Source organism: Balearica regulorum, chromosome Z (genome assembly GCF_011004875.1).
Source record: "Balearica regulorum gibbericeps isolate bBalReg1 chromosome Z, bBalReg1.pri, whole genome shotgun sequence".
Lineage (NCBI taxonomy): Eukaryota > Metazoa > Chordata > Aves > Gruiformes > Gruidae > Balearica > Balearica regulorum.
The window spans coordinates 13878980-13906733 of NC_046220.1; the positions used below are offsets into that span (position 1 = coordinate 13878980).

Below are 27754 nucleotides of genomic sequence, written 5' to 3' on the forward strand. Positions count from 1 at the left end.
CACATGGCATTTTTTCACCAAAGCTCCTGTGTGTATATCGAGACACTGATTCAATAACACAGGTCTCTCTACCCAACCTATCTTTTATCCATTTTATGCCATGCCTTCAAACTGAGAGGACATTAATTAAGTGGCAGCATCTATGGGGTGGAGAAATTTAAAACCTTTTCTGCTCACCTGTCTCACCAGGGCTGAGCAGAGGTAAGGATCACCCCCCCCCCCCAGCCTGCTGGCAATGCTCTTCCTAACACACCCCAACATACTGTTGGCCTTTTTTGCCGTGCATCATTGGCTCATGGTCAGCTTGGTGTCCACCAGGAAGGATCCCAAGGTCCTTCTCAGCAAAGCTGCTTTCCAGCCACTCACCCCCCAGAGTGTATTGGTGCATGGTTTTTCCTCCCCAGGGGCAGGACAGTGCATTACCTTTGTAGAACTTCATGGGATTCCTGTCTGCCCGCTTCTTCAGCCTGTAGAGGTTTCTCTGAACAGCAGCACGCCCTTCTGGTGCATCAGCCACTCCTCCCAGCTTTGAATCATCTGCAAATGTCTTGAGGGTGTGCTCTGACCCATCATCCAGGTCTTTAGTCAAAAGGTTAAACAGTAGTGGCACAAGTATCCACCCTGGGGTACGCCACTACTGGCTGGCCTCCAGCTGGACTTTGGGCCACTGATCACACTGTGAGCCCCAAGCCAGTTTTCAGTCCCCCTCACTGTCTGCTTACCTAACCCATGAGGATTTTATGGGATACTGTGTCAAACACCTCACTAATGTTGAGGTAAAACACATCCACACCTCTCTTCTTGCCCACTGAATTAGTTACCTCGTTGTGGAAGGCTATCAGGTTGGTTAAGCACAGTTTCCCCTCCATAAATCCATGCTATCTAGTCATGATCACCTTTCCATCCTTCATGTGTCTGGAAATGGTTTCCAGGGTAAGTTGCTCCATCAGTTTCTCAGGGACTGAGGTGAGGCTGACTGGTCTGTAGTTCTTGCTCTTCCTGGAGATAGGAGTGAAGTTTGCTTTCTTTTAGTCTTCAGAAGCCTCTCCCTGTCACCATGAAAAATAAGAAAATTGAGAATGGCCTCACAATGCCATCAGCCAGCTCGCTCTGCATGTGTGGGTGCATCCCAACAAGCCCCATGGATTTATGTATGTCTAGTTTGTTTAAAGTTCCCTAACCTGGTCCTCCTCTAGGAAGATGGCACTTATGATACCAGGTTTGACAGTGTCTGTCACTCCAAATCCCACTTGACTGGAAATAAGCATTTAAATTTCAAAAATTTCAAGCAAAGGGTCTGTTTGTTAGTTCTATGTTATGTTTGTGCTTTCCATGAGGATGAGCATAGGAATGACTCGTTATTCTGAGCTCACAATGGGATGACACTGCACAAACCTTGTTCCCATATTCAGGGATATTATCATAGCTCCAGGCAGATTGCATTTTTGCTGCAGGCAAGAATTAATCCTCTTGTTGGTCTTCCCACATGATCTTACCTTCACTGCTTTTCATTGTGATCAAAAAACCCTATTTTTTACTTCAAAATTAGTTGATTTTTTAACTTGTGTTAGTGAGCTTAGAAGGCAGCATGCAGCATTCTTGTGAGCAATTCCAGACAGGCAGAACACTAAGATCCTTTTTTAGTTCTTTCTGCCTGACCACACTAGTTAATGTTTTTTAGTGCTGGTATGTGCTGTTTCACAGTTGGAGGGATACATTTCCAAAGTGACGCAATTTTAAGTCTTTCAGTACACTTCTATTTTTCTGCTGCAAGTGTAAAATAAAAATACAAGGCATGAGGCAAACCTTACGATGAGGCACTACCCATAAGAATATCTTAGTTTGATGAGAAAGATATTAAAATGCTTACTTTATAACTATTCTACAAAGTATCTGCATTGAGTGAGCTTCTTGGAAACATGTCTCATAGTGATAAGGCATCTGGGTGGGGTGGACTAGCAGTTGTCCAGAGTGAAAAAAAAAAAAACCCTTGGATTCTGAAAGAGGTCATAAAATCGAAGTTGACTTGAACACATGCACAATGGTGAATACTAGCTGAACGCTGTATATATATATTGTAGGTGACAACTCCAGCCAGAGCAATGCTGCAAAATGCAGGTTAATCACTGGGAAGGGGAACTGAATTACTCCCAAAGAAAATAGTTGTCATCTTTTTCTTCTTTGGTAAAGAGGAAGGAAGCCTTTAAGCATTTCGTAACTGCAGAGATGATCTGAATTCAAATCCCAGCTTTGATCAATCATTCGTTGGAACTGGCAGAAGTTTGGAGTAGAGGAAGAAATGTTCCTTGCCCTGACTTGTTCTCCTTTCAGGAAGGAGGACTAACTGGACAATATGCCAAATGTGTGAAATGGAGGAAGCCTCTCACATTTAAAAAAAAAAGAAAAAAAAAAAAGAGCCAGAAATGTAAAATGATCCACTCTTGTTTCCTCTTGTAAAGCTAATTCCTTGAAAGCCACATTCATTTAAAGTGACTGAGCTTAATTCACTGAGCACTGGTATCTTTCGATCAGTACCAAGATTTCTGCTGTGCAGCAAAGGATGAGTAAGGAACAAGACCACTGCCTCCAACATAGAACACAAGTTTGCCCACAAATACTATTTCAAGTGGAATGAGAGGGACTTGGCATCTCTGCAAATTAGAAAGAAAAAGAAAATAATGATTATAGCAGAAATTATCAATAGTATCAGTCACCCCAACAGTTACACAAGAGACAAAATTCCAGATAAAGCCTTCGAAGTTTCAGTATCCTTCCTGTTTCTTCTTCTTTTTTTTTTTTTTTCCAAATTAAATGAAGAGAGGGAGTTTAATGGCTTGGGCTTGTGTTCAGGGTTTTTTTAGGACTATTGAGCAAAAGCTACTGAAGTTCTTTACCTATATGCAAATCTACATTTTAACTTCTCACCTTAAAATGAGATGTGCATGTGTTTCCCACTTCCATATTTAAAGAATCACTAAACCGATATTGTTCAAACTCTGCCATTCAGAAGTCTTTCTCTCACACAGAGAGAAGACTGAAGCTAAAGCTGGAGCGTGCAAAAGAAGAAACTGTTACACTGCTGCTCACCAACAGTGCATGTGTGGATCTCCTATATCAGTGCAAGATTTTAGCCAATCCCAGTGTGAGATAAATTTGGAAGCAGAGCCAGATGGATAGCAAATTTACCATTGTTGCACTTGTTGTATGCTGGTTAAAGTTAAATAAAGTTAAATGTTGCAGTCATCAAACCAAAATTACCATTAAAATCACATTAACAGTGTCAGATGAGTTTAGTGGAAGATAGTGGGTCCTGCAAACAGGATTTTAAGAATGAATTTTTGTAATCTTAATGGATGAAAACACTAACTCTGAGATCTAATTAGCAGACTCATTTCCCAGTCCTTGGAAGCAATAGTCAGATCTGCAAAATTAACATGCATTAAGTGGCTTCTGCAATTAGTCTTTATATCTCCAAATTTCACAGATGAAAATTGCCTCATTAATGCTGGGCTACTTTAGGCAGCCATATTTCTATTGCTGTGCATCTTTTGGGGTGATTCAATGTTAATATCTTAAAGAAATTTGGATATACAGCTGTTATCCTTAAACATAAATACACATTTCTCATTCATCCTTCAAAATTTATTGTAGAAAAATTAAGTAGAAAAGCAGTAACAGAACAGAGAGGAGAAAAATTGTGAACTCTGTAGCTTCCATATGAGCTCTGCTCACATCCCGTTGGATGACACCTCTCTCAAGCTGGAGAATCTCATCCATCTCCAGACCTCTTTTGACTAATATTGACTAGTATTAACATCACTTAGGTTTGTGGTCCCAGAATCTGATCCAGTCTTGGCAGAGAAAAAAAACCTTGATTTGGTGTTAATTTGGCACATGTTCAGAATCACTTGTTGTAGCAGATCTTTTAAAAAACAGAGCAGACATGCTCTAAAGCCGGAAGACAATGGGCTTAAAAAGCAATAACAACAAGGATGCAGCTTCGTCTTTTTCATACAAACTACGTGGGATATAACTAGCTTGCTTACTTCTTGCTCATGCGACTTCATATACATGATTGACATCATCAGTGGCCATCACCATTGCTGGTTGTTCGCACATTTTCTTTCTCCAAGCATTTTTTTTTTAAGTAGTCTCAGTCCCTTTTGTCAGCAAAGAATTGGGAAACAAAAATTATTTTTTTGTCCTTCTGCTGACAACAGGCCATTCTAAAATCTACATAAAGCCTATTTCAGCAAAATACAAGTGACTTACAAAGTAAAATTTTCCAGAGTACAGACCTTAGTCAAACAGCCTGATGTCCTTCACAATTACTTTACTGATACAGAGGCCCTGAAGTTGTCCTGCGTTGTTTCATCAGCTGAACTTTCCCCTTGAGAGAAACCTCAGATTCCCAAGAGATCCTGTGTTTAATTCCATTGTAGTAAATTCCCTTTCATTTCACTAGCAAGGAAGACAGGAAAGCAGCAGCTTCCTTTGGCTGAGGCTGTTCTGCAGACTGCTCAACACTCAGCCATTTTCCAGACTATGGTCTGCTGAAAATCCAAGAAAAGCTCTTTTTTGAGAAGAAAACAAAAATGCTGAGCAAAAAAAGTGATCACAGCTATGTTTGGAAACCTGAGTTACCTTTTGAGTATGCATATGCAGGAGAGCCAGGAGAAAAAGCAAGAAGTAACTGAACCTCCTCGGCATGGGCTGTCAAGAGCTGCAACAAAAAACAGACTCTGTTACCTTTTCTACCCCACCTTAGTCCTCGCAATCACCTATTAAAATGTCTCCACTCCTCCATGCTGTCCCTTCCACATTGGTACGACTTATCTTTAACTATGTACTGCAGAAGCCTTTCTCTCCCTCCAGTTTCTACCCTGCCACTGTATTGCGCAGGGATAGTCTTCATCCTGACGGCTTCGACCAGCAACAGTGCATCTCCTCTGACTGGCCACCTGGCTGCTGCCTCTCGCTCCCAGGTGACCCAAAATAGATGGCTTAGGGGCTGTGGTTGGCCTCAGTGGCATAGGCTGTTCTTTAGGGGAGAATAGGATCTGTTTAAGAAAAGAAGCTTAAGGTCTGTCATTTATGAGCCTCTGCTTCATGTTAGCTGATTGTGGTGAGTAATAATTCCTAAATTTCCTTTACTGCCTCCTCTTAACACATACTCACCTCACGTCAAGGCCAAAGTAATGGCTTGTTTCCAAAAAGCGTAATACAGCCTGCCACAGCAAGAGGATATGTGCTTTCTGCTAACTCATCTACCTGATTAAAGAAGTGCAGAGCGGCATTGTTTCTTTTTCCTCCTCACATATTTCCATGTGCTATAGCATGTATGAATGGATTGTCCTTGAGACAAGCATGCTGCTTATCTAAAGAGGAAAGCCAGATGTCAGGAGTTCAGGGCACTTGACATATCATAAAATTAGCCTTCAGCAAACAGAGTAATGAAAAGTCATGTTTAATGCTAGGTTTATATTTACATGTTGAAAGACAATTTGTTTCCCTGCTGTAACTTATTTAAAACCTCACGCATGCCATTGTGTTGCGTGTTAAGTTAGATGTGAATGCTGATATGTAGTAATCAGCAGTTAACCATCAGCAAAACTGATGTTCCTGAGAGGAACACTAGAAATCCCTGGAAGTATTTAAGACCAGGTTGGATGGGGCTTTGGGCAACGTGGTCTAGTGGAGGGTGTCCCTGCCCCTAGTCGGGGGAGGTGGAACTAGATGATCTGTAAGGTCCTTTCCAACCCAAACCATTCTATGATTCTAAATCACATGGGGTTGGACAGCCTTTCTGAGTCTTTCCAAGTACCTTTAGAAAATATAAAGGGTGTAGTCTACAGGCCCCAAATACAGCTACACACCCACCTGAGGACAGGCCATGGGCATGCTTGTTGGCCAGCCAAGTAGTCAACAGCCTCTAATAATTAGCCCCACATGCAATAAAAGCTAGAGTAACTAGATACCATATCTTACTCTTCCTGTCATCCTCACTTTCAGCCCAGTTTCTTTCACTGGCAATCTGGTTTTGCCAGAAAGCTTTTTCCAATTCTTCTGTGCTTTAACAGTGAAGGCAGGCTGAGATTTAGGATCCTCTTGTTTGTAGATCTGTCAACATAAGCTGAGGACTAGATCGCAAGAGATCAGCTTGTGCATGGGATCCCGCTGTGATATCATTGCTGCTTGGTGGAGGGGACAGACAGTTCTACTGCACTTCTGTGTTGTTCAGTAATCAGAGGGACAATCAGATCACACAGTTTTTAGTTCACAGGACAGAAAATTGATATGACCTACTTTTAGGAAGAGTCACATTCTAATAGCATGAAATACAAGGATCAAATTATGGAAGATGGGGCTTGCAGACACTTAAATATGAGTAAGAATAAGCAGCACAGTGAAATCCTTTAAATTACACAGTCAAGCAAAAGCTTATCATGTGATTAATTTTTACATCAGTGGGAGCAATAATCAAACTGTGACACTTAGAAGCCTTCCAAACAGAAACAGATCTACACTTAAACACTTATTACACATAAACAAGTACTTAATTGTCTGCTGAATTATAGATGCTATTCTTTATTTTTTCAAAAATGAAGTTATATAGTGAAATACAAACCAAATATATGACACTGCTCAGGCTGGTATCCCAACCAAATTCTGAATTGGGTAAGTACTTACTTCCTGTCTTCTGGCTTCAGCAAGTCTTTGCAACCTCCTTGTGTTTGTAGAGAATTGATTATCTAGGCTGTCTGCCCTCATCCCGCAGGTGAAATGACCTTGTCATGGCAAATGAAATGACCAGTAGGCACAAGTTGATTCTTCAAAAAACAGTGAATAACTGACCTGGCCAATTATGCATACTGCAAAATCAGTATCAGCAGTAGTCTATATGCATTGCTTTGCATTTAGGTGCATTAAAAAGAGAGACATGATGCATTTCTCCCAAATGACCTGTTAATGCCTTGGGGAGGGACGTTTAAGTGAAAAGTTTAAAAACCTTTCCAAGCTCACAATAGCAATCTGGAGAACCACAGCCTTGACCAAAGTTGCTTAACCCCCCACTCCTCAGCAAATCAAAAGACATTAAAAAAAATTAAGGATTGGCCATGTTAGAAGTATGTCAAATGAGCAACAGAGTTATCCACTAGGTAGAAATTATGATAGTACTTAGTAATACACTAAGTATTCTGATATTGGAGGCACCTACACCAGCAGGCTTACAAAGGCTAACATGCAATTGGAATGCGCATAATCACTGCCTCTTTGTGTCTATGAGTAGAAGAAAATGTTATAAAAACCCAAAGATGGACAAAATACACATGCATATTTTGGTCTGGAACCAGACCAGGTAAATATCATAGAATCATAGAATCATAGAATGGTTTGGGTTGGAAGGGACCTCAAAGATCATCCAGTTCCAACTCCCCTGCTGTGGGCAGGGACACCCTCCACCAGACCAGGTTGCCCAAAGCCCCGTCCAACCTGGTCTTGAACACTTCCAGGGATGGGGCATCCACAAACTCTCGGGGCAACCTGTGCCAGTCCGTCACAGTAAAGTATTTCTTTCTAACATCTAATCTGAATCGACCCTCCTTCAGCTTAAACCCATTACCCCTTGTCCTGTCACTACACTCCCTGATAAACAGTCCCTCACCAGCTTTCCTGTAGGCCCCTTCAGATACTGGAAGGCCACAATTAGATCTCCCCGGAGCCACCTTTTCTCCAGGCTGAACAATCCCAACTCTCTCAGCCTGTCCTCATGGGAGAGGTGCTCCAGCCCTCTGATCAGCTTCGTGGCCCTCCTCTGGACTTGCTCCAACAGCTCCATGTCTCTCCTGTACTGGGGCCCCCAGAGCTGGACGCAGTACTCCAGGTGGGGTCTCACCAGAGCGGAGTAGAGGGGCAGGATCACCTCCCTCGACCTGCTGGTCACACCTCTTTTGATGCAGCCCAGGACACGGTTGGCTTTCTGGGCTGCAAGCGCACACTGCCGGCTCATGTTGAGCTTCCCATCAATCAATACCTCCAAGTCCTTCTCCTTTGGGCTGCTTTCAATCCATTCCTCGCCCAGCCTATAGTCGTGCTTGGGATTGTGCCGACCCACATCCAGGACCTTGCATTTGGCCTTGTTGAACTTCATGCGGTTCACACGGGCCCACCTCTCCAGCCTGTCAAGGTCCCTCTGGATGGCATCCCTTCCCTCCAGCGTGTCGACCACACCACACAGCTTGGTGTCGTCGGCAAACTTGCTGAGGGTGCCTTCGATCCCACTGTCCATGTTGCCAACAAAGACATTAAACAGTGCCGGTCCCAGTACCGACCCCTGAGGAACACCACTCGTCACTGTTCTCCACTTGGACATTGAGCCGTTGGTCACATTTGAGTGCAACTATCCAGCCAATTCCTTATCCCCCAAGTGGTCCATCCATCAAATCCATGTCTCTCCAATTTAGAGACAAGGATGTCGTGCAGGACAGTGTCAAATGCCTTGCACAAGTCCAGGTAGATGTCGTCAGTTGCCCTTCCCTTATCCACCGATGCTGTAACCCCATCATAGAAGGCCACCAAATTTGTCAGGCACGGTTTGCCCTTAGTGAAGCCATGTTGGCTGTCACCAATCACCTCCTTATTTTCTATGTGCCTGAGCATAGTCTCCAGGAAGATCTGCTCCATGATCTTGCTAGGCATGGAGGTGAGACTGACTGGCCTGTAGTTCCCTGGGTCTTCCTTTTTTCCCTTCTTAAAAATGGGGGTTATGTTTCCCCTTTTCCAGTTGGTGGGAACTTCGCTGGACTGCCAGGACTTCTCAAACATGATGGAGAGTGGCCTGGCCACTTCATCTGCCAGTTCCCTCAGGACCCGTGGATGCATCTCATCAGGTCCCATGGACGTGTGCACCTTCAGGTTCCTTAGATGTTCTCAAACCCGATCTTCTCCTACAGTGGGCAGTTCTGCATTCTCCCAGTCCCTGCCTTCTGTGACCTGGGCAGTGTGGCTCAAGCATTTGCCAGTGAAGACTGAGGCAAAGAAGTCATCGAGTACCTCACCATATATCTTATATCAGAATATCTTACATTCTGCCTCCTTTAAGCCTTAAAATGGAGTTACAGTAGTGCTTGGACCTCACACTGTGTTTTTGCACCCAGAGGGTATTTTCAGTCTAAGTTCCAAGTTAGTTTGGCTTTCAGTTATATTTGGGGGAGGGTGGGTGACATGTAAGGAGCAGCTCTGGGTTAACAAATTAAAATCTCTTGTAGGCGACACCCTTCTGTCCAGACAGCAATAGATGGGTGTAAAGGACTTCCTCTGTGAAATCTGTACCAATTAAAGGCTAAAAGGTCTTCCTAAGGAAATTGAATCAAAGTAGGATCAACCCATACCCCATTTCCAAAATGATGCTGAACGTTCGCTTTTCTATACTTCTGTAAAAGTCATGCTGGGTGTTAGCATCTTGGCAGAACTACAGGACTTTCAAATGCTACATTGTCATGGGTTATATTTAGTCAAATGGTAAATTAGATTGTCCTTTATTTGCAATGCTGTTTATATATCTGAGTGCTGCCTTTCCATTTATTTAATTAAGTTTTTTTTGTTTTCTTTGTATTTTCCCTCATGTTTTGTTTTAGCTTCTGAGTTTTGAGACACACACCCCCACCCCCCCCCGAGTGATGTGGCATTTTGATTCCAACGAAGTCATAATAATTCTGGGTGCAATTTATATTGCAGCAAGTTTTCAGTCTGTTTCCAATTGTCAAATGTAGAGAAAAATTGTTTCCAGTAAAGCACATGAACCAGTGGAGTAGTTTTGCTGGATTGTGGTTGGCTTTGGTCTATACTGGATTCAGCTGGTTGTTTTGTTACTGTTTACTTCATATTTTTATTACTGTTTGCTGACATGTGTTGCAGTCAGCAGTTTACATGTGGATTAAATAAATAAGGGAAAAGATGACAGCACCCTGAGAAATTAGCAGGCCCGCACTTAGAGAAGGGGATGACCCTTTCCATCTACTGTACCTAGGTGGAGGACGTTTTTCTTGCACTCTCCCGCCTACTGGAGGGTGTTGTTCTTATTCTGCTGTGACCAACAGCAGTCCCCCGCTTCTCCAGCAGCTCCAGATAACTGTTTTGATGTATTGCTGGATGGATGGGATTTGCACTGCCCTGCAGTCCCGCTGATATGAAAATGCCTTTAAGATCCTGCCTTTCCCATCCTAATCTACAAAGGAAACAGGAAAAAGGAACTTAAACTCCCTGTACTCAGACAGCAATGAGACTGTTCCAGCCTGCTCCAGTGCTGTGATTTCTTGCCTGTGAGTTGTAAACAGCATACCATGCAGGAGAAGAGCAACCAGTAAACGTTTACCCCGAGAAAAGGATTCTCCATGAGTGACTGTAAGAACTGGATGGATATATTTTGGAAAGCATGGACCCTTTAGCACATCTGGTTCTCTATGGATTCAGCCTGATGATTTCAGGTAAGCCCTTGCTTTAATATCTGTAGTCGACACATCATACCTTTCTTGTTTCTCACGCGATGTGCGGACAAAACGCGTGACTCCTTACTCCTTACACCAACACATCTTTTTATTGATTTAAGTACTTGTGTTTGTTTCAGTGAAACCACTTACCTCCCTGCAGCGCTCTTACAGCAAGTGAGGGCAGGCTTGAGTGGTGAAGCTATTGGGGAGGATTTAGCTACATGTAGAATCCACTGCTACCTCTTCTTAATTGTCAAAAAGTCATTTGTTGACACATAGACACATTGCAACAGGGTTTCTCTTCTGTCTAATGGTACTAACTTTTTCATACAGCTCATTACTTTGAAACCATTGATGTCTTTCCCCAAGAATATCTGCTCTAAATACACATTAAATACTGACTTTTTCTGTGACTGACTTTATAAACTGGCTGTGCAGTAGGAGACGTTGACTTTTCTAGGTATTCCAGTATCTGATTTTAGACAAATTTTTAGACAAGATTCCACAACTGGAATCTAGATGAAAGTCAATGGACAAAAAGGGCAGAAAATGCACATTATATAAAATCAATTAATAACACTTCAATACAGCTAAAGAATGATTCAGTATTATCAGCAAATGCCATTAGTTCAGCAAGTCAAAAGACAGTCACAAGAGGCATCTGCAGAAAGGTACACAGTAAGATTATTCTAATGTAAATATAGTTTACAGTATTTGGAGCATTAACGTTAGAGATGCTTTGCTGAAGCTATTGCAAGTAGAGCCCTAAGGAAGCCTGTGCTCCTCCCATCAGAGTCGTAGTTGCTCAGCATGTGAGTATTGCTTTCACCATCCATATTTTGATTTTCTACATTTTCTTCTGGGTAACATACCAAGAAAAGTTTGTAAAAGAGAAATATAACTCACACAGTAATCTTAGACTTCTAACTCACTCCTAACCATTTCACTGAGATATGCATAAGTTGTTCCAGTCCATCTCACAGTAAAAAAGTAATGTACTGTAAAACTGCAGGTTATGCTGAAATGAAAACCAGAAAGTAGCAAGAAAAGGCAGAAGTACTCATTGCCATGTAACTTGGTTTACAATTTCCAGATCTTCTTGATTAGCAGCATGGTAATAGCTAAGTGAAATTATGAACAAATGAGTTTGAGATGTTACTTTCAGCATCTATAAGAAGTCAGAGATTAATACAGGCAAAAAAATGGGTTTAAAATCTATTGAATGTATGCTTGGAAGTATTCTTATCTAGCCGTTGCTGTAATAGGCTGCATATTGTTTAACAATTCCTCTTTTGTGGCTTAAGCTTCTTGATTGTTTAGCTGCACACTGATTCAACCTATTTAGCCCTCAGATCACCTCCAGCTTTTCACTTTAAGGAGGTATCTGGTGCTGTAAGCATTATGGATGGAGAAGAAGAAAGCTTTTTCCTTGTCTCTCCTGTTTCTCCACATGGTAAGATGTACTACTTGACACAGAAAGCAAGCCACGTTCATTAAGTCACAAGCACAGGAGAAGAGAAAGAGAAGTCAGGTGGGGAGATGAGCTATGAGCAGGGACAGAGCAGACAGCTCAGTACTGCAGAGCTGCCAGTCCCTGCCTTTTCCACAGGGGCTGACCAGCGAGGTGTGTGCTGTAGTCACACCCATCTCAATAGATCTGTCAGCTTTCCCGCTTTTGTTTGAGAATGATATCATGTTTCCTGGGGCGAGCAGTGGAAGACAATGCGAGCCTGCTTTCCTCTAGATATTGCAGGCGGAGTTCAGGAAAGCAGGACTGACATTCCCTGAGCAGGGGAGGCTTTACACTCGGCGCAGACGGTGAACTGGCTTAACCTTGTCCCCGATGATCGTGGGCTTCTCTGGGTGTGTTGCTGGGTAGGCACAAAATCCACTCCACCCTTTTCCAAGGTGAAGAACACTGGCTTGGCTCCTGTTACGAGAAACGGCCTTTGAGTTAATTTTTTTTGTTTTTTTCTAAAAACAGTACTCCATTCACAGCAAGAGCTAAAGGGCTGATTTGGAAGGTAATGTTAAAATAGATACACAAATCCTCACTTTTGCACTGTATATAGGGTCACTGCTTGCTATAGCAAATATTTGATTAAACTGACAAGGGGTTGAATGTAATCCTACCGGGATTCTTGAAACTAGACTGAGCATCACCATGTGTTTTTCTTTTGGCTGATTCTACTACACTCAACATTATGTAGAATCAAAATGATCCTGGCATCCATCCTGAAGCATGGATTCAAACCCCAAGGTTTTGGTTAGCTACAATCTGCTAAGTCCTGACCAAAGAAGAGCCGCAGGCTCACCTATCCTCTTAACAACATCCTCAGGTTGTCTGGAAATTTGCTTGCAGTTTTTCACAGTGGGCTAATTCTCAGAAACGTTCTTGTGTGGGACTTATTTTAGCAAGATGGCCACAGTCAGTAAGAGATTTGTGGAAACCAGCGACAATTAAAATCAATTTCAAGCACATTTCTTTGACTGTTTCTGACAGGAAACAAATACATTGTCAAATGTCTCCATTCTCCAAGACAGACAAAATCTTCTGTGTTATACCTTTGCTTTACCAATAATCTTAGAGCCAGTGGGTTTATAAAAACACTGAATTTCTTTTTTTCATTGTGATTTACCTGTTGGACCCATATATGGGAAAGACTCAAAAAGTTGTATTAGCCTTTTAAGAAAGGATAACTGTGGAGCTAACAGTGCAGTGGCATTCAGTGGTAGGCCTCTACCACCCCTGTTGACGACTGTGTTTTCTTTGGGATCAGTAGGTGTTACAAAAAAAACCCCATAAAACATATATATAATCATTATTATGTGACTCATTTACATATTTAGAAAGTTAAGCAGCTTTTAACATACATTATGAGACATACAAGCACCATTATAATGCTGTAGGCTCTTCAAAATTACAATTATAATTTTTAGTTAAACTGGCAAGTTCTCATAATTCTGTTTCAAGACTAGTTTTTACCTTGTGAAGCTTAACTTAACCTAAAGAAAACCTGTATTAACCTTCTGGTTAATACATGCCTGTGACGGTGAACATGAATGTCATTCTTTCTGTATTTAAAGGGACAAGGCCTCTGTGAGTATCTTCAAAGATGCTGTTGTCAGAACAAAGTGGCACCTGATCTTCAAACAGTGTGTCCTATGGCTGCAGTGCTGGGGCTTTGAGCCTTCCACAGCCAAAGCAGTGGACATAAAGCATGTTTGAACTTTTAATCTCAGGTATTTCCATGCTGACCATATATTAGACTGACAGACAATCTTTCAGACACCTGAATTATCAAACTACTGATGTGAATTGCAAGAGAAATTTAAAAAGGGATTTCACTCCTTGTTCCTGCAGCATATTTGATTTGTGTGACCCAGCAATTCATCTGCCTGCCACACTTGGGTTATTTACCCTGAGGGAACAGTATGCTGGTGCCTTTTTCATGAGTCTGAATTTTACATGGAATTTCGACTCTTCTTGAGATATAGCCTTCATCTAATCCAGAAATGATGGGCCTGCCACAGGAATCATTGGTTGAACCTCTGACCTGCTCAATGTTGGTATTTCTGTTAGGATGATCATGAACACAAAATCAATGGATCTGTTTTATGGGAGAAAGAGAAGCATTCTGTTTTAGTTATGTTGCTGACTGTATGTTTGCAAACAAAAAAGTTCCATCTGTGACTTAATTCATTGCTCCCTGACTCTGCAGCTGGAAGCCAAAAGCAACAGCTTCAGCCTATGCATGCAGCTCTGTGCACTTACTCTAATTGTAATTACAAAAATTGGCTGATTCTCTCCAGTTCTTTTATTTTTTAGGATTTGCTTTTGGTGTGTGCCTGTTTCAGATCTAGCCATAGATAGAGTAGTTCTCGGGAAACCTGTGTTCCCAAAGGCCAGTTCAGCAGCTGGGAATAGTCAGGAGTGAAAGGCATTGCATCAGACCCAGAGGAATAAAATCTAAAAGGGTGCAATGAAATCACACTACATTCGCAAGTGTTAAAATATGCTATTGTTTTAGATACAGATTTCATATGTATATGTACACACACATATATTAGACTGTTTGGGTATTTAGTCATAATTACATTTTTGCTGAAATTTCATAGTCACCTCCCAGTGTAGGGAGGGACTCTTTTATCAGGGAGTGTAGCGACAGGACAAGGGGTAATGGGTTTAAATTAAAAGAGGGTCAATTTAGATCAGATGTTAGAAAGAAATTCTTTACTGTGAGGGTGGTGAGGTACTGGAACAGGTTGCCCCGAGAGGTTGTGGATGCCCCATCCCTGGCAGTGTTCAAGACCAGGTTGGATGGGGCTTTGGGAAATGTAGTCTAGTGGAGGGTGTCCCTGCCCATGGCTGGGGGATTGGAACTAGATGGCCTTTGAGGTCCCTTCCAACCCAAACCATTCTGGGATTCTATGATATGAAAATTTGCTTACAAATCCAAAGTACATTTGCTTTTACTATAAGACTTTATACTATGAATCAATTCTGACTAAAAAGGATGCTTGCCACCCTTATATGTTTTCCTTACTTGTTATAAATTTCTTCCTAATATCTAATCTGAATCGACCCTCCTTCAGCTTAAACCCATTACCCCTTGTCCTGTCACTACACTCCCTGATAAACAGTCCCTCTCCATCTTTCCTGTAGGCCCCTTCAGGTACTGGAAGGCCACAATTAGGTCTCCCCGGAGCCGCCTTTTCTCCAGGCTGAACAATCCCAACTCTCTCAGCCTGTCCTCATGGGAGAGGTGCTCCAGCCCTCTGATCAGCTTCATGGCCCTCCTCTGGACTTGCTCCAACAGCTCCATGTCTCTCCTGTACTGGGGCCCCCAGAGCTGGACGCAGTACTCCAGGTGGGGTCTCACCAGAGCGGAGTAGAGGGGCAGGATCACCTCCCTCGACCTGCTGGTCACGCCTCTTTTGATGCAGCCCAGGACACGGTTGGCTTTCTGGGCTGCAAGCGCACACTGCCGGCTCATGTTGAGCTTCTCATCAATCAATACCTCCAAGTCCTTCTCCTCGGGGCTGCTTTCAATCCATTCCTCGCCCAGCCTATAGTCATGCTTGGGATTGTGCCGACCCACATCCAGGACCTCGCACTTGGCCTTGTTGAACTTCATGCGGTTTGCACAGGCCCACCTCTCCAGCCTGTCAAGGTCCCTCTGGATGGCATCCCTTCCCTCCAGTGTGTTGACCACACCACACAGCTTGGTGTCATCAGCAAACTTGCTGAGGGTGCACTCGATCCCACTCTCCATGTCACTGACAAAGATGTTAAACAGTTCCGGTCCCAGTACTGACCCCTGAGGAACGCCACTCATTCACAAATGACATTTCTGTATTCAAAGTTAATATATGTAAGCTTTTTGCTTGAAGATCAGTGTTTTTCTTGCTTGGTATTTATTTAGTTTTTGCATTGTGTCAGCTTGTCTAATGAAGTGGCTGGGTTAATTTCCCCTTTGGAGTGCAACAAGTGCCTTCTGACAATGCAGTGCCATCTGCACTTCTGATCATGCTGATGATTTTCTCTTGTATTATTTTCTGGCTATTCATCCCAGACCTGCCACTGGTCCGGGATCTTAGCTTTGGTAGCCACAGAGTGCACTTAGCACCAGAAACATCTCCCACTACTCAGAAAAATCAGTAAGTAGCAAAGTGAGAGTTCACTACTGTACAGACAAGAACATACCAGAATATGTCCATCCAGCAGCCAATGCTCACAGGCACTTCCAGACAGTTAAACTTATGCATGTTTTATGCATTGATATATCCTATGAAGACTAATCAATTACCTATATTATTTTGCATACCTCAGCTTGGCACATGCGCACAAACAACATACAGTATACATATGCAGTATACATAGTCTCTTCATAATGCAATTTACAAGGACCACCCTTGTTATGGACATACTTACTCTTGCTTGCAAGTACTTTCTTGATGTTAGTACCCATATTTGGCTACGTACAAATCTAGCCAGATGTAGCTGAACTGTCCTACTCAAGCCTTCCCATATTCCTCATCCTTTTTCAGCATTACCTAGCACATTGCCAGCTGGTTGTTCAACAAGCAATTTCTGCTGATACGTTGTTTTCCACTTTAGTTGCTTATGGTCAACCAGACCTAAGGAGAAGTCATGAGAAAGTGTCTTTTCTACATTTTGGTTACTTAAACACACGCATATTTAGGCACCCTCGCTGGGAAACCCCCAACCAAGCTGCACCAGTGTTTCTTTTCTAGCTTTTTTATCTTAAAAGATTGTTTTGATAGGCTGTGAAACAATAGAACTATAGAGAAAACAATTTCACTCTATTTTACAAGAAGGCAGTTGCATTTCCTTCGGCTGCTCCAGATGTACCCAAGGGCCTGTAAGAAACCATTAGCTCTAGCAGCTTTGACAGACTATTTTATTTTTCACACATATGCTCTGGTCTTTGCACTACTACTAAGTGGCAGAGTGAATATTTTGTCTCTTACTAGTTTCATAATACTTTCCCTCCATAAATAATGCCCTATTTCTAAGAGCAAGAGGTCTTGGTATTCTTTGAGCTGTGAGCCGTCCCACAGCTGCCCAGCACCATAACGTAAGATACAAGCAGTAAGATCCTTTCTAAGATAACAAGAAAGGTTTTATTGGAAAACCTGACTTTTTGTTCATTTATGAATAGTTTTTCAGCAGCATTTCTGTCTCTCTCTTTTTTCGCCCTGCTGCTGCTGCCGTGTGGCAGACAATCTTAATCTGTTTGGGTAATAATAACTTCAGCCTTGTTTTCCTGTGGAGGACTGAGCTGTTAGTGGAGAACTTGACTCACTGGGAGAAATTACCTGAGCTGTTGCTATCTTTGCATCCCAGAAGTTTCCAGGACACTAAAAGACTACTGAGCCCATAAAATTAATATGTGATTTCAAAGCCCCCCCAAATAATTTACTTTTTTAGAAAATGACAAAAAAAAAAATAACCAAGATTGATAGGACAAACGTTGAGTGCACAGAAAAAGAGGAAATAAAGATTGCCAAATTCTGGTGTGGTGTATGTTCCACTATCCTCAAACAGCTAATGTTTTGGGTTAGTTTCTGACTAGGTTTAATATTAAGTAAGGACTATTCTATTTTCTTCTTCCTCTTCTTCTTCTTTTTTTTTTTTTTTTTAAGGGAGAGGAGACATGGGAATTGGATCTCTATTTTCTTAACTTCTTCATATGTCACTTGCATTATTTCCATCCTGATTATCTTCCAAACTGGCTAATTAGTTCATTAAAAAAACCTGTAATTTATTCAGTACTTCACTAAGAATTAATCAAATGCTATACTTTCCCAGCAAAATTGTTTACATGATTGGCATTTGTATTCCTAAATAGCTTAGTTAAATTCTTTTAATCCGATGTGTGATTTTATACAGAAAAATACAATCAAAATACAGAACAAGACACAATGAGAAATACTGAGGTGCAGGCTATTTAGCAAGTTAGGTTTGTTCTAAACCAAAATCTTTTTCTTTCAAGCAAAGGGAGTGCTTGGTGCTGTTTTTTAAGAGACTTGAAGAAGAAGGGGTTGATGACTTGACAGCCTGGGACATATGTTTCCATCAGTCTCAAAATTATTTTTAAATCCTGCAGTGAGTGTCATATGCAACTGGCTGTTTTACTTGCAGTATAACACCAAACCTAAACTAAGCACAGATGCTATTTTTTTGCTGCTAGTATCTATATGTTTTACATTCATATTCCCAGATAGTTAATAGCAGAAATAATTTGCGTTCCAAGCAGTAACAGTAAAAAAAAAAAACCCTGCCTAAATATTTGAAATTACATCACCTTTTATTCCCCTTGCTTCACGTGATGAAAAAAGAGATGATGGAATTTACTGGAATTTTCTGTCCTCCCCTCTTCTCTTAAATAATTAATGCTTTAAAAGTATTAATCTTTCTTTTCCTTCTTACCACAGGTCTTCTTTTTCCTCTGTTTGTTAGGTTCCAAATGACAAGAGAAGTACTTCCAGCTCTAGAATACTTAAAGCTCTAGAAATATAAGGAAAATAAATACATCAGTAGATTTCTAATGTCTGAACAATTTCTTTCTTCCACTACTACTCAGTATTAATTAATAGCTAAAACACTTATTCATAACTTTTGATTCTGAGTACTCCTTGCAAATAGGGACTAGGGATTGAATATGTGTTTAGGGGGCGGTGGGGTACGGTTATCCTTTATCTTGATGGAGCTGACCACTCTGGTTGCTTGCTAGGGTAGAGGAGTGTTGGCCACTCCACAGCATTGAACACTTTTCCAATTAACAGGCAACTTTGCAAAGGCTTCACATTAGGTAGAAATTGTCTTGAATATTTCCATGTTTTCCTGGGGACCAGAAGAGGGTCAATAATGTAAATCTGGAAGTATTTGGGCAGGGACTTTCTGAAACAAAAGGGCAAATCATAACACTTTTCTAATCTCATAAGACTTGCTGAGTGTACTCATCTATGGCATTAAACTATCTCAGCTCGAGATTGCCGCATTGTTTTATTCCCAAACTAGCATCTAGCACCAATTCCAATCTAGAGAGGTGATGTTTTAAACTTTATCAGATGCTTTCTTGCTCTTTGAGCAGACCAGTGTCTGGGATGTGTTCCAGGGAATTTCTGAGAGCTGTTTCTTCCAGCTGGTCCTGGCTGAGTTTTGCTGGTGCAACACAGCACAGAAAAGATGATGACTCTGTGCCTGTATGAATGGCAACTTGGTAGGGAATGAGAACACAGGGGCTGCAGAGACAGCATGATACACACTTACTCTCAGTTCAGCACAGTTTCCCCAGGCGAGTATGTACTAGAGAAACTGTGAAAGATACAAACAGGTATCACCTAGCAAGAGAGAGCACAATCCTGTAGTTAAAAGTGGGCCAAAAGGAACTGCAAAGATCTCCTTGCTTTCGTTTTGCTCTCCAGGTTATTTTCCGGTGTGCTCTCTGTGCTGTTTAAACTTACTGCTTTAGTGGATACCATTTTCTCTGTGCTGGAAGGGCTCAAAGCACTGCACCACAATGAGTGTGTGCCATAAATACTTGGCAATCCTCTCTGCATGGTATCTCCCATTTCCAGCATTAGCCTTTGGCAAGTGCTCTCTCTTCTCAAAACCAATTTGCACACACAGCAAAGTGCCTTCCTGATAGGGTCAGTTTTTCAAGGACCAGGGCAGGAGTCAAAGAACTTTTTCAAGGAAGCACAGAGGATTGTCAGGCTGTTTCCTGTCTGAATCTGTTGTGCTTTTCTCAGAGAGCTAAATCCTGTTGTCCTTAGTTGGTCCTTACGTACTCAAAGTCTTTATTAACATCAAGTGTAGGATTTGCCTACGTTTTGCCAGACTACGTAAATTCCTTTTTAGCCAGGACAGTTGGGTTAGTTTAAGTTGCATTACCAGAAAGAGATGCTGTAGGAATCCCTAAGCATGAAGCATATGTACATTTTACACTTTTCTGTTTGTTTTTATTTTCCCCACAATCTGAGGGCAGCAACTCCCAGTGGAGTCAAAGAAAGCCTTCCTGTCACTTCAGAGACCTTAGGCTGACTTTAAAATGCCAGTCCTGCTAGATTCTGAGGTGAATGAGTGAGTTGCCTTCAACGTGCTCCTAGGGTGTTGTTTGGTTTTCTTTTTTTTTTCTCCCCAAAATACATCAAAGCATAGATTTACTTAGTGCAAAACTTTCACTTGGATATACTTTAATTTCTGCTGGCAAGATATTCCAGCTGTGAAACCTTAGCTGTCAAATGACATTTGGCGTATGATTCCATACTTATGCATAGATATTACTCCCTTTTAGACAGAGAATCGCCTTCTAGTGTTCCTCCACGAAGACACGAAGCTCCATTTGTACTCTGTTTGCCTCACTGCAGTGTCTAATATGACATAAAATTACCTATATTTAGACAATCAATCAGAACACTATCCATCCACCAGTGGCTAGATTTTGATTCATCTGGAATAATCACAAGTGTACATAAGCAACACTCCTGAGCTATGGTTGTTCGATACCTTGATTACACAATCTGTATTATACAATGAAACAGAAAAGCATTGAACAAATACCCTGAATCTGATATGATATTGCTTTACTATGTTTTGCATGTGGATCAAAGGCAACGTGAAAGCTAGTCCTCAAAACTCAGACTTCTCCTACTACTTTTTCTCAGCGTATTAAAAGGTTGAGATGCTGGGGCGGGCGGGCGGGGAAGAGGTGTTATATTCACCTTTCAATCTGTGTTGGAAGTCAGAGGAGCAGAGAAAAGCTAGAGGAATGGAACTGGAACCCTGGACAAACAGCCATCCTCTGAAGGACCCCAGCAACTTGGGCCCATACCTCTGTATTAGAAAGACAGTTGCAGCTCTGAGCCCTGTGGATGCTAGGCAGAAACATCAAAATATTTCAGTTCCGATCTGCAGCACCCTGCCTGACCTCAACACAGACAACCATGTCAAGTCACAGAGTTTAGGTCCAGATTTGGTTCTGAGTTTCACAAAAGTTTGCAGAAATCAGGATCTCGTAATTTATGACTTTAAGAATATCTCTACCTGGCATGTGGCCCTTGCTGATACAAACTGAAGCCTTCTGCTTTCAATGTTTTTGACTGTTGAATTACATCTGCCTTCAGCTGATGCATCAGTGTTGTAGTAAGAGTACAAATGTTCCTCGTATAAAAGTAAAAAAGTTGAGATAAACGCCCTACAAAATGAATACACAAGTCTGGCCTCATTTCTATCACGTACTTCAACTCTGCTCACAGGATTTATTTTTGTAACATGCAGTGGGACGAACTGACTTCCCTGACCCGCACCTTTATGCAATATTTAACGGCTGTTGCATCCTTTCCAGAAGGTTTCATTTTGCCATTATGTAAGGACGGGTTATCTGGGCTGGCACGTTAACGGGTGGTAACCGTGGCGGGCAGGCTGGGTGTGGTGTCAGCATGCTGTCACGATACTTCAGTCCCCAGAGTGGCTGCTGGCACTGAAAGTGGAGGAGGACCGACTCCCTTGGCCCCCAGCACCACTGAGACACGTGCAAAGACCGCAGTCAGCACTAAGACCTTCTGACCTCACTTATCTAAGACTATACCCCTTCCTTCTAATCAGAGAAACATTTGGAAGCTGAGTGGCACTAAATATTGGGTCTCTCTGTGTGAATACAAAATATACTTGTACCCAAAGCAGGAAAATAAATGTGATGAATAAAAGAAATCAATTATTCTTCCTGTTTCAGCTGGAAAAAATGTTCCTGCTTCCCTTCTCCTTACCCTGAATTTCAAAAGTAAAGGGAAACGCCTGTTATTTGCAAATTGTTGATTATAGGAGAGCTGTATTTCCCTCCTGCTATGTGCATTTGAACAACTAAATCTGTAGGACTCTGCCAGAGACTGTTTTGATTAGGCTTGTATCTAACATTTTCAAAGAACTGCCATCTCCGTGTATTTCTGGCAGTTCTGTTGATCAAAGGGAGCTATTTTGATTGATTTAAACCTAACCTTATAAAAAATGGCTTTACTAGCGCTGCCGACTTGCTCTTTGTTTTTGAGAAAGTTTCTTCGTGCCAAGGTTCTTTCTGCTGTCTGTCAGGGCTTTGAATGGTTGACATGTGAATGATGATGAAATCATTAATCCGAATTCATAAAACAGCTGAAAAAAATATTCCGGGTGTTCAAAGTACTACCAATTTATGTAAATGAAAGACATATCTGCTTTACATCAATTCATATGTATTAAATCCATGTAAAGGATGTAAAAGAAACACTATTAAACTGACTAAACCTTACAATCTACTGACCCTGTAACCAGCAAAGCACCATACTTAAGGCACTTATGTATATATCTAACTGTCCAGGGATCTGTCTGCTTCTGCAACCCACGGTTTTCCTTGGGCTTCGGCAACAGCTCTTAAAAGAAGTTCCACAAGTTTGCAAGGCTTATTTCCTCTTCTGAGAAGAACAAACTCCATCTGTTTGTGACATAAAAACTAAAAACTAAAGTCAGTGTAGCAGAATAGTTAATTTACAGTCTTCCCATTTTGCACAAAAGGTGTGCAAGACACCAGCCAGAGAAACCCCGAGTATGGGGTGAAACAGCTTATCTGGTGATTTGATCAGCCACGTACTCAAACTCTGCAGTAAAGTTTTTTCACTTGCTGCTTTTTTCCTTAGGTAAAGTGGAAGCGGCACTGGACCTCATACTGATCAATTCATTCCCTCTGGTGGGCAACTCCGAGACATCACTTATCTGCATCACCTCCAAATGGCGTTCCCGTGAGTCTATCACAATAGACCGAGACCAAGAGGATGTGACAAACCAGCACCGGGAACCACTGGAAGTTAATGAAGATTCAAAGAGACCAACAGCCAAAACAGTGGTATGGAAGAGGGAACAGGCCAGTGAAACTATTGGAGCATATTACTGTGAAGGGAAACTCAAGGATGAGGTGACAAGGATACATACCATGAAGATGCCACTGGGAGGTACTGTATGGTGGTCAGAGATGAGTTTTGCATGTCCTTGCTTGCAGATGGGCAGTTATCCCCGGCTGACCCAAGTGGGCACAAACGTGGCCCCAAAGCAGGCAAGACAGTCTGGAGTCAACAAAAATAGACTTGTCTTAAGCCCATGGGTTTTTTTTTAAAGTGCAGAGACAACTGGTCAATACCAGCTGCTAGTCATTTCCTCATGGAAGTTAGTCAGACATCTGTAGGTATTCTGCCTGTGTCAGGCTACTGCCAGGAACGCAGAGTCAGGTAGCAAATAAGGTAAGTACTGGCCTCACTGACCCCATGAAATAACACATGCAGTAACTCCTGCACTGGGTTTTTCACATCCCAGACCCTTGATTTCTAAACATGCTTCCATTTTAAAGTCTTGACAGATCTAAGATGTCGATAGCATAACATCGCTATCTTTTTTTTAATAAATGGGCAATCTAAGCCTACAAAATAACTGCCTTGCCTAAGGTTCAGTAAAACTACGGATCAGCAGCATTGGATCTGCACAGTCTGTGTCAGTATGAAAAAAAACCAAAACACCCAGCTCAACACTGGAAAGAAACTCCAGAGAAGTTTCCCAATATCTAGAAGTTTATTCACAAAAATCTACTATGGATTTCACTATTGACTTAGTTTAGGTTTTCAAACTATGCACAGTAGAAAAAGCAAACATTGCAGGGAGATGGTGGGATGAGAAGGTGGGATTTCCAATGCTCAGCACTCTGGTCATTAAAATACGTTTTCTTATGTGCAAAATTTCACTTGTCTCTGGACCTGATTAGACTTCTGGAACAAGTTCCAAAGCAAAGAGATCACCATAAACTACAGAAAAGTGTAAGAAATTTTGGCTAATTTTCTGCCACAAATCAAGTTTTCAAAATTTCAGCCAATTTTTAGTAGACTTCACTGTACTGATAATGTTTTGTGCCATAGCAGCTGGTCTGTGAGAAGACTTGACACTTTTAATCTTTCTTTACAAGATTTTAAGAGGAATTATCGTTGGCATGTCCTAACATTGTACAGCAAATTTAGAAAAAGAGGTTTTTCATTTATCTGAGCTGCAGCTAGTGTCCATTTACTTCTTTTAGTATGGGAATGTAGGAAGCAAAGTGGACAGGTCAAGTGCATTTTTCTTTGGCTTATGGTTTCTCTGACCAAATGCGGTCTTTGAAGGGTTCGACCAGCCACCAAGAGAGCTCTGCAGATGCAGGCTGACCACTCCATTGTTTCAAAGGAAGCTGCAATGAGGAGGAGGGGATAACAGTCCATGGAAAGTCAATGTGACTTTGTCTGTGGTAGAATGCCAGTGAGCTGAGCACATCTCAGGCTGCTGTGTACAACAACCTCCACGGGTGGAAGAGTGTCTTCTGAATCAATCAGTTTTTTGCACTTGGTATCTGTGGACCTAAGAGTAAAGAATTTAAAGTAATCAAACTTTGAGAGCTTCCTATGTGACAGAAGTTTTTCTAACCAGAAATAAGACCACATTCACACCGGTAGTAGGTAGGTTTCTTTGAATCATTTCTGGGTTTGAATCCATTTCTCAGATTTTCTCTGCAAAAGCTTTCACTGAAAAAAAATTGAGCTAGCAACTCATTGGTGAATGCGTATAATCTAATCAGGCTAGATGGGTGAGAAAGAGGCACGACAGAAGTTCTCAAAGCTATTAAAGTGCACAGAAAGAGGAAGAAGAGGTCAGTGAAGGACTGTGAGGTTTGGCAAAGCATCTGTAGTTGGAAAACAGGCCTTTTTTCCTTTTACTGTTGTTGTCTGAATGGTTTTTAAAGGCAGAGTGTGTTTTTCAACACCAAAAATTGAGCAAGAGTTGAAATGTGCAGTTTCCCATTGAGGACACAAAAGGCACAGGAAGGAGCAGCACTTCTGAAAATCCAGCCACTGTTTTGCAGCTTCATGGCAAGAAGCTGCTGAAACACTCACTAAACATTAATCACTTAGTGTCGTTACTGTCATCTGCCTGATTAGGTACCTATTATCAGATAAGAAGATACAGCAAAGATTTCTGCTGCACAATACAGAAAGATAACAGGTTCATTTTTTCATTTACTATACCTATGTGCTATTCTGAAAGTCACAAGTCTGTTCTCCTGAAATCATCATATTTTAGCATCATTGTTATGCACACCATATTCATAGATGCAATGAGAAGGAACAGATGTTTTATATATATGGGGACTACTGCAGATACTGTATAGAGCACACATATCTAAAATGGAACACTATATAGCCTGTCCTGTATCTAGTCAAATATAATTTATGCAATTTCTCCACACAATAAATGTGTATTTTCATATATATCATTGAGTTTCCCCCCCAGAAACTCTCTAGAGCAGGCAAAGGGACAATAATGGAAATGCTAGCAACAGAGCCTTATGGCACTTGCCCTGCAACTCAGTTCATTATGTCTCTATAAGGAATTGGTACATTCAAGATGTGAAATCATGAAATACAAGTCACAATCTAAAAATACATTGGAACCGAGCCCACCAGGGAGTGTGGGTTCCTTTCCATTGCAACAATACTCTGAAGAAAAAAATTTTGTGGTTGAGCTAAACAACACACAAAGAAAAGAAAATGGGAATACAAAAGTTTAATAGTTTGTTAAAACAATTAGTAATTCCTCACTAAATTTGGTCCAAACCACACTGCAACTAAAACACTTAGGATCATTTGTAACTAACAATTCATTTTGGGGAAAGCTGTTAAATTTTCTTTTCCTAAATAGATCATGATTTTCACCATGCCTTTGTTATTCATAAATAACTTCCAACTCAGGAGCTGACAGTAAATTGGGACAGCTCTCAGTTTTTGTTTGACTGTTTTTAATGAGATCTTATTTCATTTTTCTATATTAGAATTCTCTGTTTCTCTAAGATTTAAGTTCAGATACCAGTGCATAGGTAACATCTATTGAGCAAATGCTCAGTAGATTCCCATGCATGTGCTTAGTATCATGCAGGAAGAGTCCTGCTGGAATCTGTTGGCTAGCGCTTACAAAGGAATGAAAGCACGTGGCAGAGGCCCAGAGCATAAACACTAGAACTGCACAGGGGATGGGAATTCCATTCTGCAAAGAATGGTGAGTTTTCAACAATTGTCTTATTTCCAATCTGAAATAAAGCATTAACATGTCAAAATTCTCAAGGAAATAAAATTTTGGGAGAGAAGTTGGTGTGGATTGATAGGATTGTCTTAATTTTTACTCAAATTGTTTTTCTTTAATTTTACGTCACATAACATAACACAAACATTTTGATTTTTAATTAAAATGTCATTCTGAAATGGAAGTATTAAAATGTTCCTTCCTCAAATATTGCTATAATACCACCCTTTTTTTCCCCTCAGATTTTACAAAATAATGTACAAATGGATGTACTAACATAGTTTCAGCCTCATACAATCTTTGAGGTAGCATCCACTTGCTCATTTTTTACAGCTCTATTACATATATAACGTAATAGGATGCTAGTTCATAATTTTTTCTCTGCTTTCTGAACCAATCTCTGTCTATTTCTTTGTCACCAAATTTCAGCCACAGACTAGATTTGTTTTCTGCATCCATTGGTATGAACATAAGTATACTTTATTGACAGTTTTCTAAAAAAGAGTCATGACTATAGATAAATGGCAGCAATTTTTTATGAATAAGTTGTCTAACAGTTCGTACTAACTTCCGTATGTGTTCCTTAAACAAAATATTCCCTGTGAAATAAATGTGACTTTAATAGAAATGGAACCTGTGCAAATGCAGAGCCGACTAGGAGCATGAATGACTCTCCAGGGATCCCTTCCAGCTGAGGCTCAGGTGGGTCATTCTGTCGGAAAGGTCCCACTCACCTTGCTGGGGAGGCAGGTAGCAGCAGAACCGGGCTCCCAGGTTCAGGGACCAAGGTGCAGGACGGACTTGCCCGACAGGAACTTGCAGAGGAGGAACAAAAAGGTTAAAGACCCTCAAAAACAGAAGAGAAAAGAGGTTGGTGAAAATCCATGCCTCACTCCCCTGGGTGCAGGGGAGAGTACAAAGGTGTAACATTCTCACTCAGGTAAAGAGCTGAAATACTTTGGAAGTTAAGTTTGCCTAACTATAGAAGAGTTTCTGTAAATTTTTTGCCATACGACATATCAGTGTCAGTACGGCATAAAACCTCAGAGATAAAAATTGTCAGAAAACCTCAATTTGTCCTTGAAAAACCTCACAGCTTTCCCTTGGAATTTTCCAGCTAAATGAAAGGAAGGGTCCTTAACTTCTAACTTGTTTCAAAGTAATGTTGCAATTAAAATTATCATTTCACTGGTTTTAAAAGTTACTATTTCTTGAGATTTTTCTGTCCCTTCCCCGATTATCTTCTTACCTTTTTTTCCGCTTGTAATGACAAGGAGGAGGCTACAATTTTGTGAAAATCACTCCATCTACTACTTTATTCTTTTTCTTAAATCAAGAACCATAAACAAATGTATAAAAGTACTTTTCTTTTTAAACAGAAAAATTAATTTCAATTTCCCAGCTGGAAAATTGAAAAATGTCACTGATCTGGACTGTTCCTCATATAGAATTTTTATTTTAATTAAGCCACAATTTTAGATTAAACTATTTTGGTAAAAGTACCACTGGCTGTGAATATGTTTTTTCATTTGTTCTTAGTGCAAGCCAACACTCTCAGTATCTATAGAGAGCATAGTGAACTAACCCAAGCACAAACCTACTCTATCTTACCGCA

General features: G+C 41.1%; 1 protein-coding gene across 2 annotated transcripts in view; it reads left to right on the forward strand.

The window, feature by feature from the left end:
* Positions 1-10140: 10140 nt before the first annotated feature.
* Positions 10141-27754, forward strand: part of TEK (TEK receptor tyrosine kinase) — a 42713-nt gene continuing 25099 nt past the window's right edge. Inside the window, exons 1-2 of one of the 2 annotated variants that reach the window (XM_075740093.1) lie at positions 10141-10487; positions 22689-23000. In XM_075740093.1, the coding sequence (XP_075596208.1) occupies positions 10436-10487; positions 22689-23000 (364 nt within the window). In that variant the 5' untranslated portion in view covers positions 10141-10435. The remainder of the gene's footprint in view (positions 10488-22688; positions 23001-27754) is intronic. The other variant, XM_075740094.1, reaches the window with a different exon arrangement.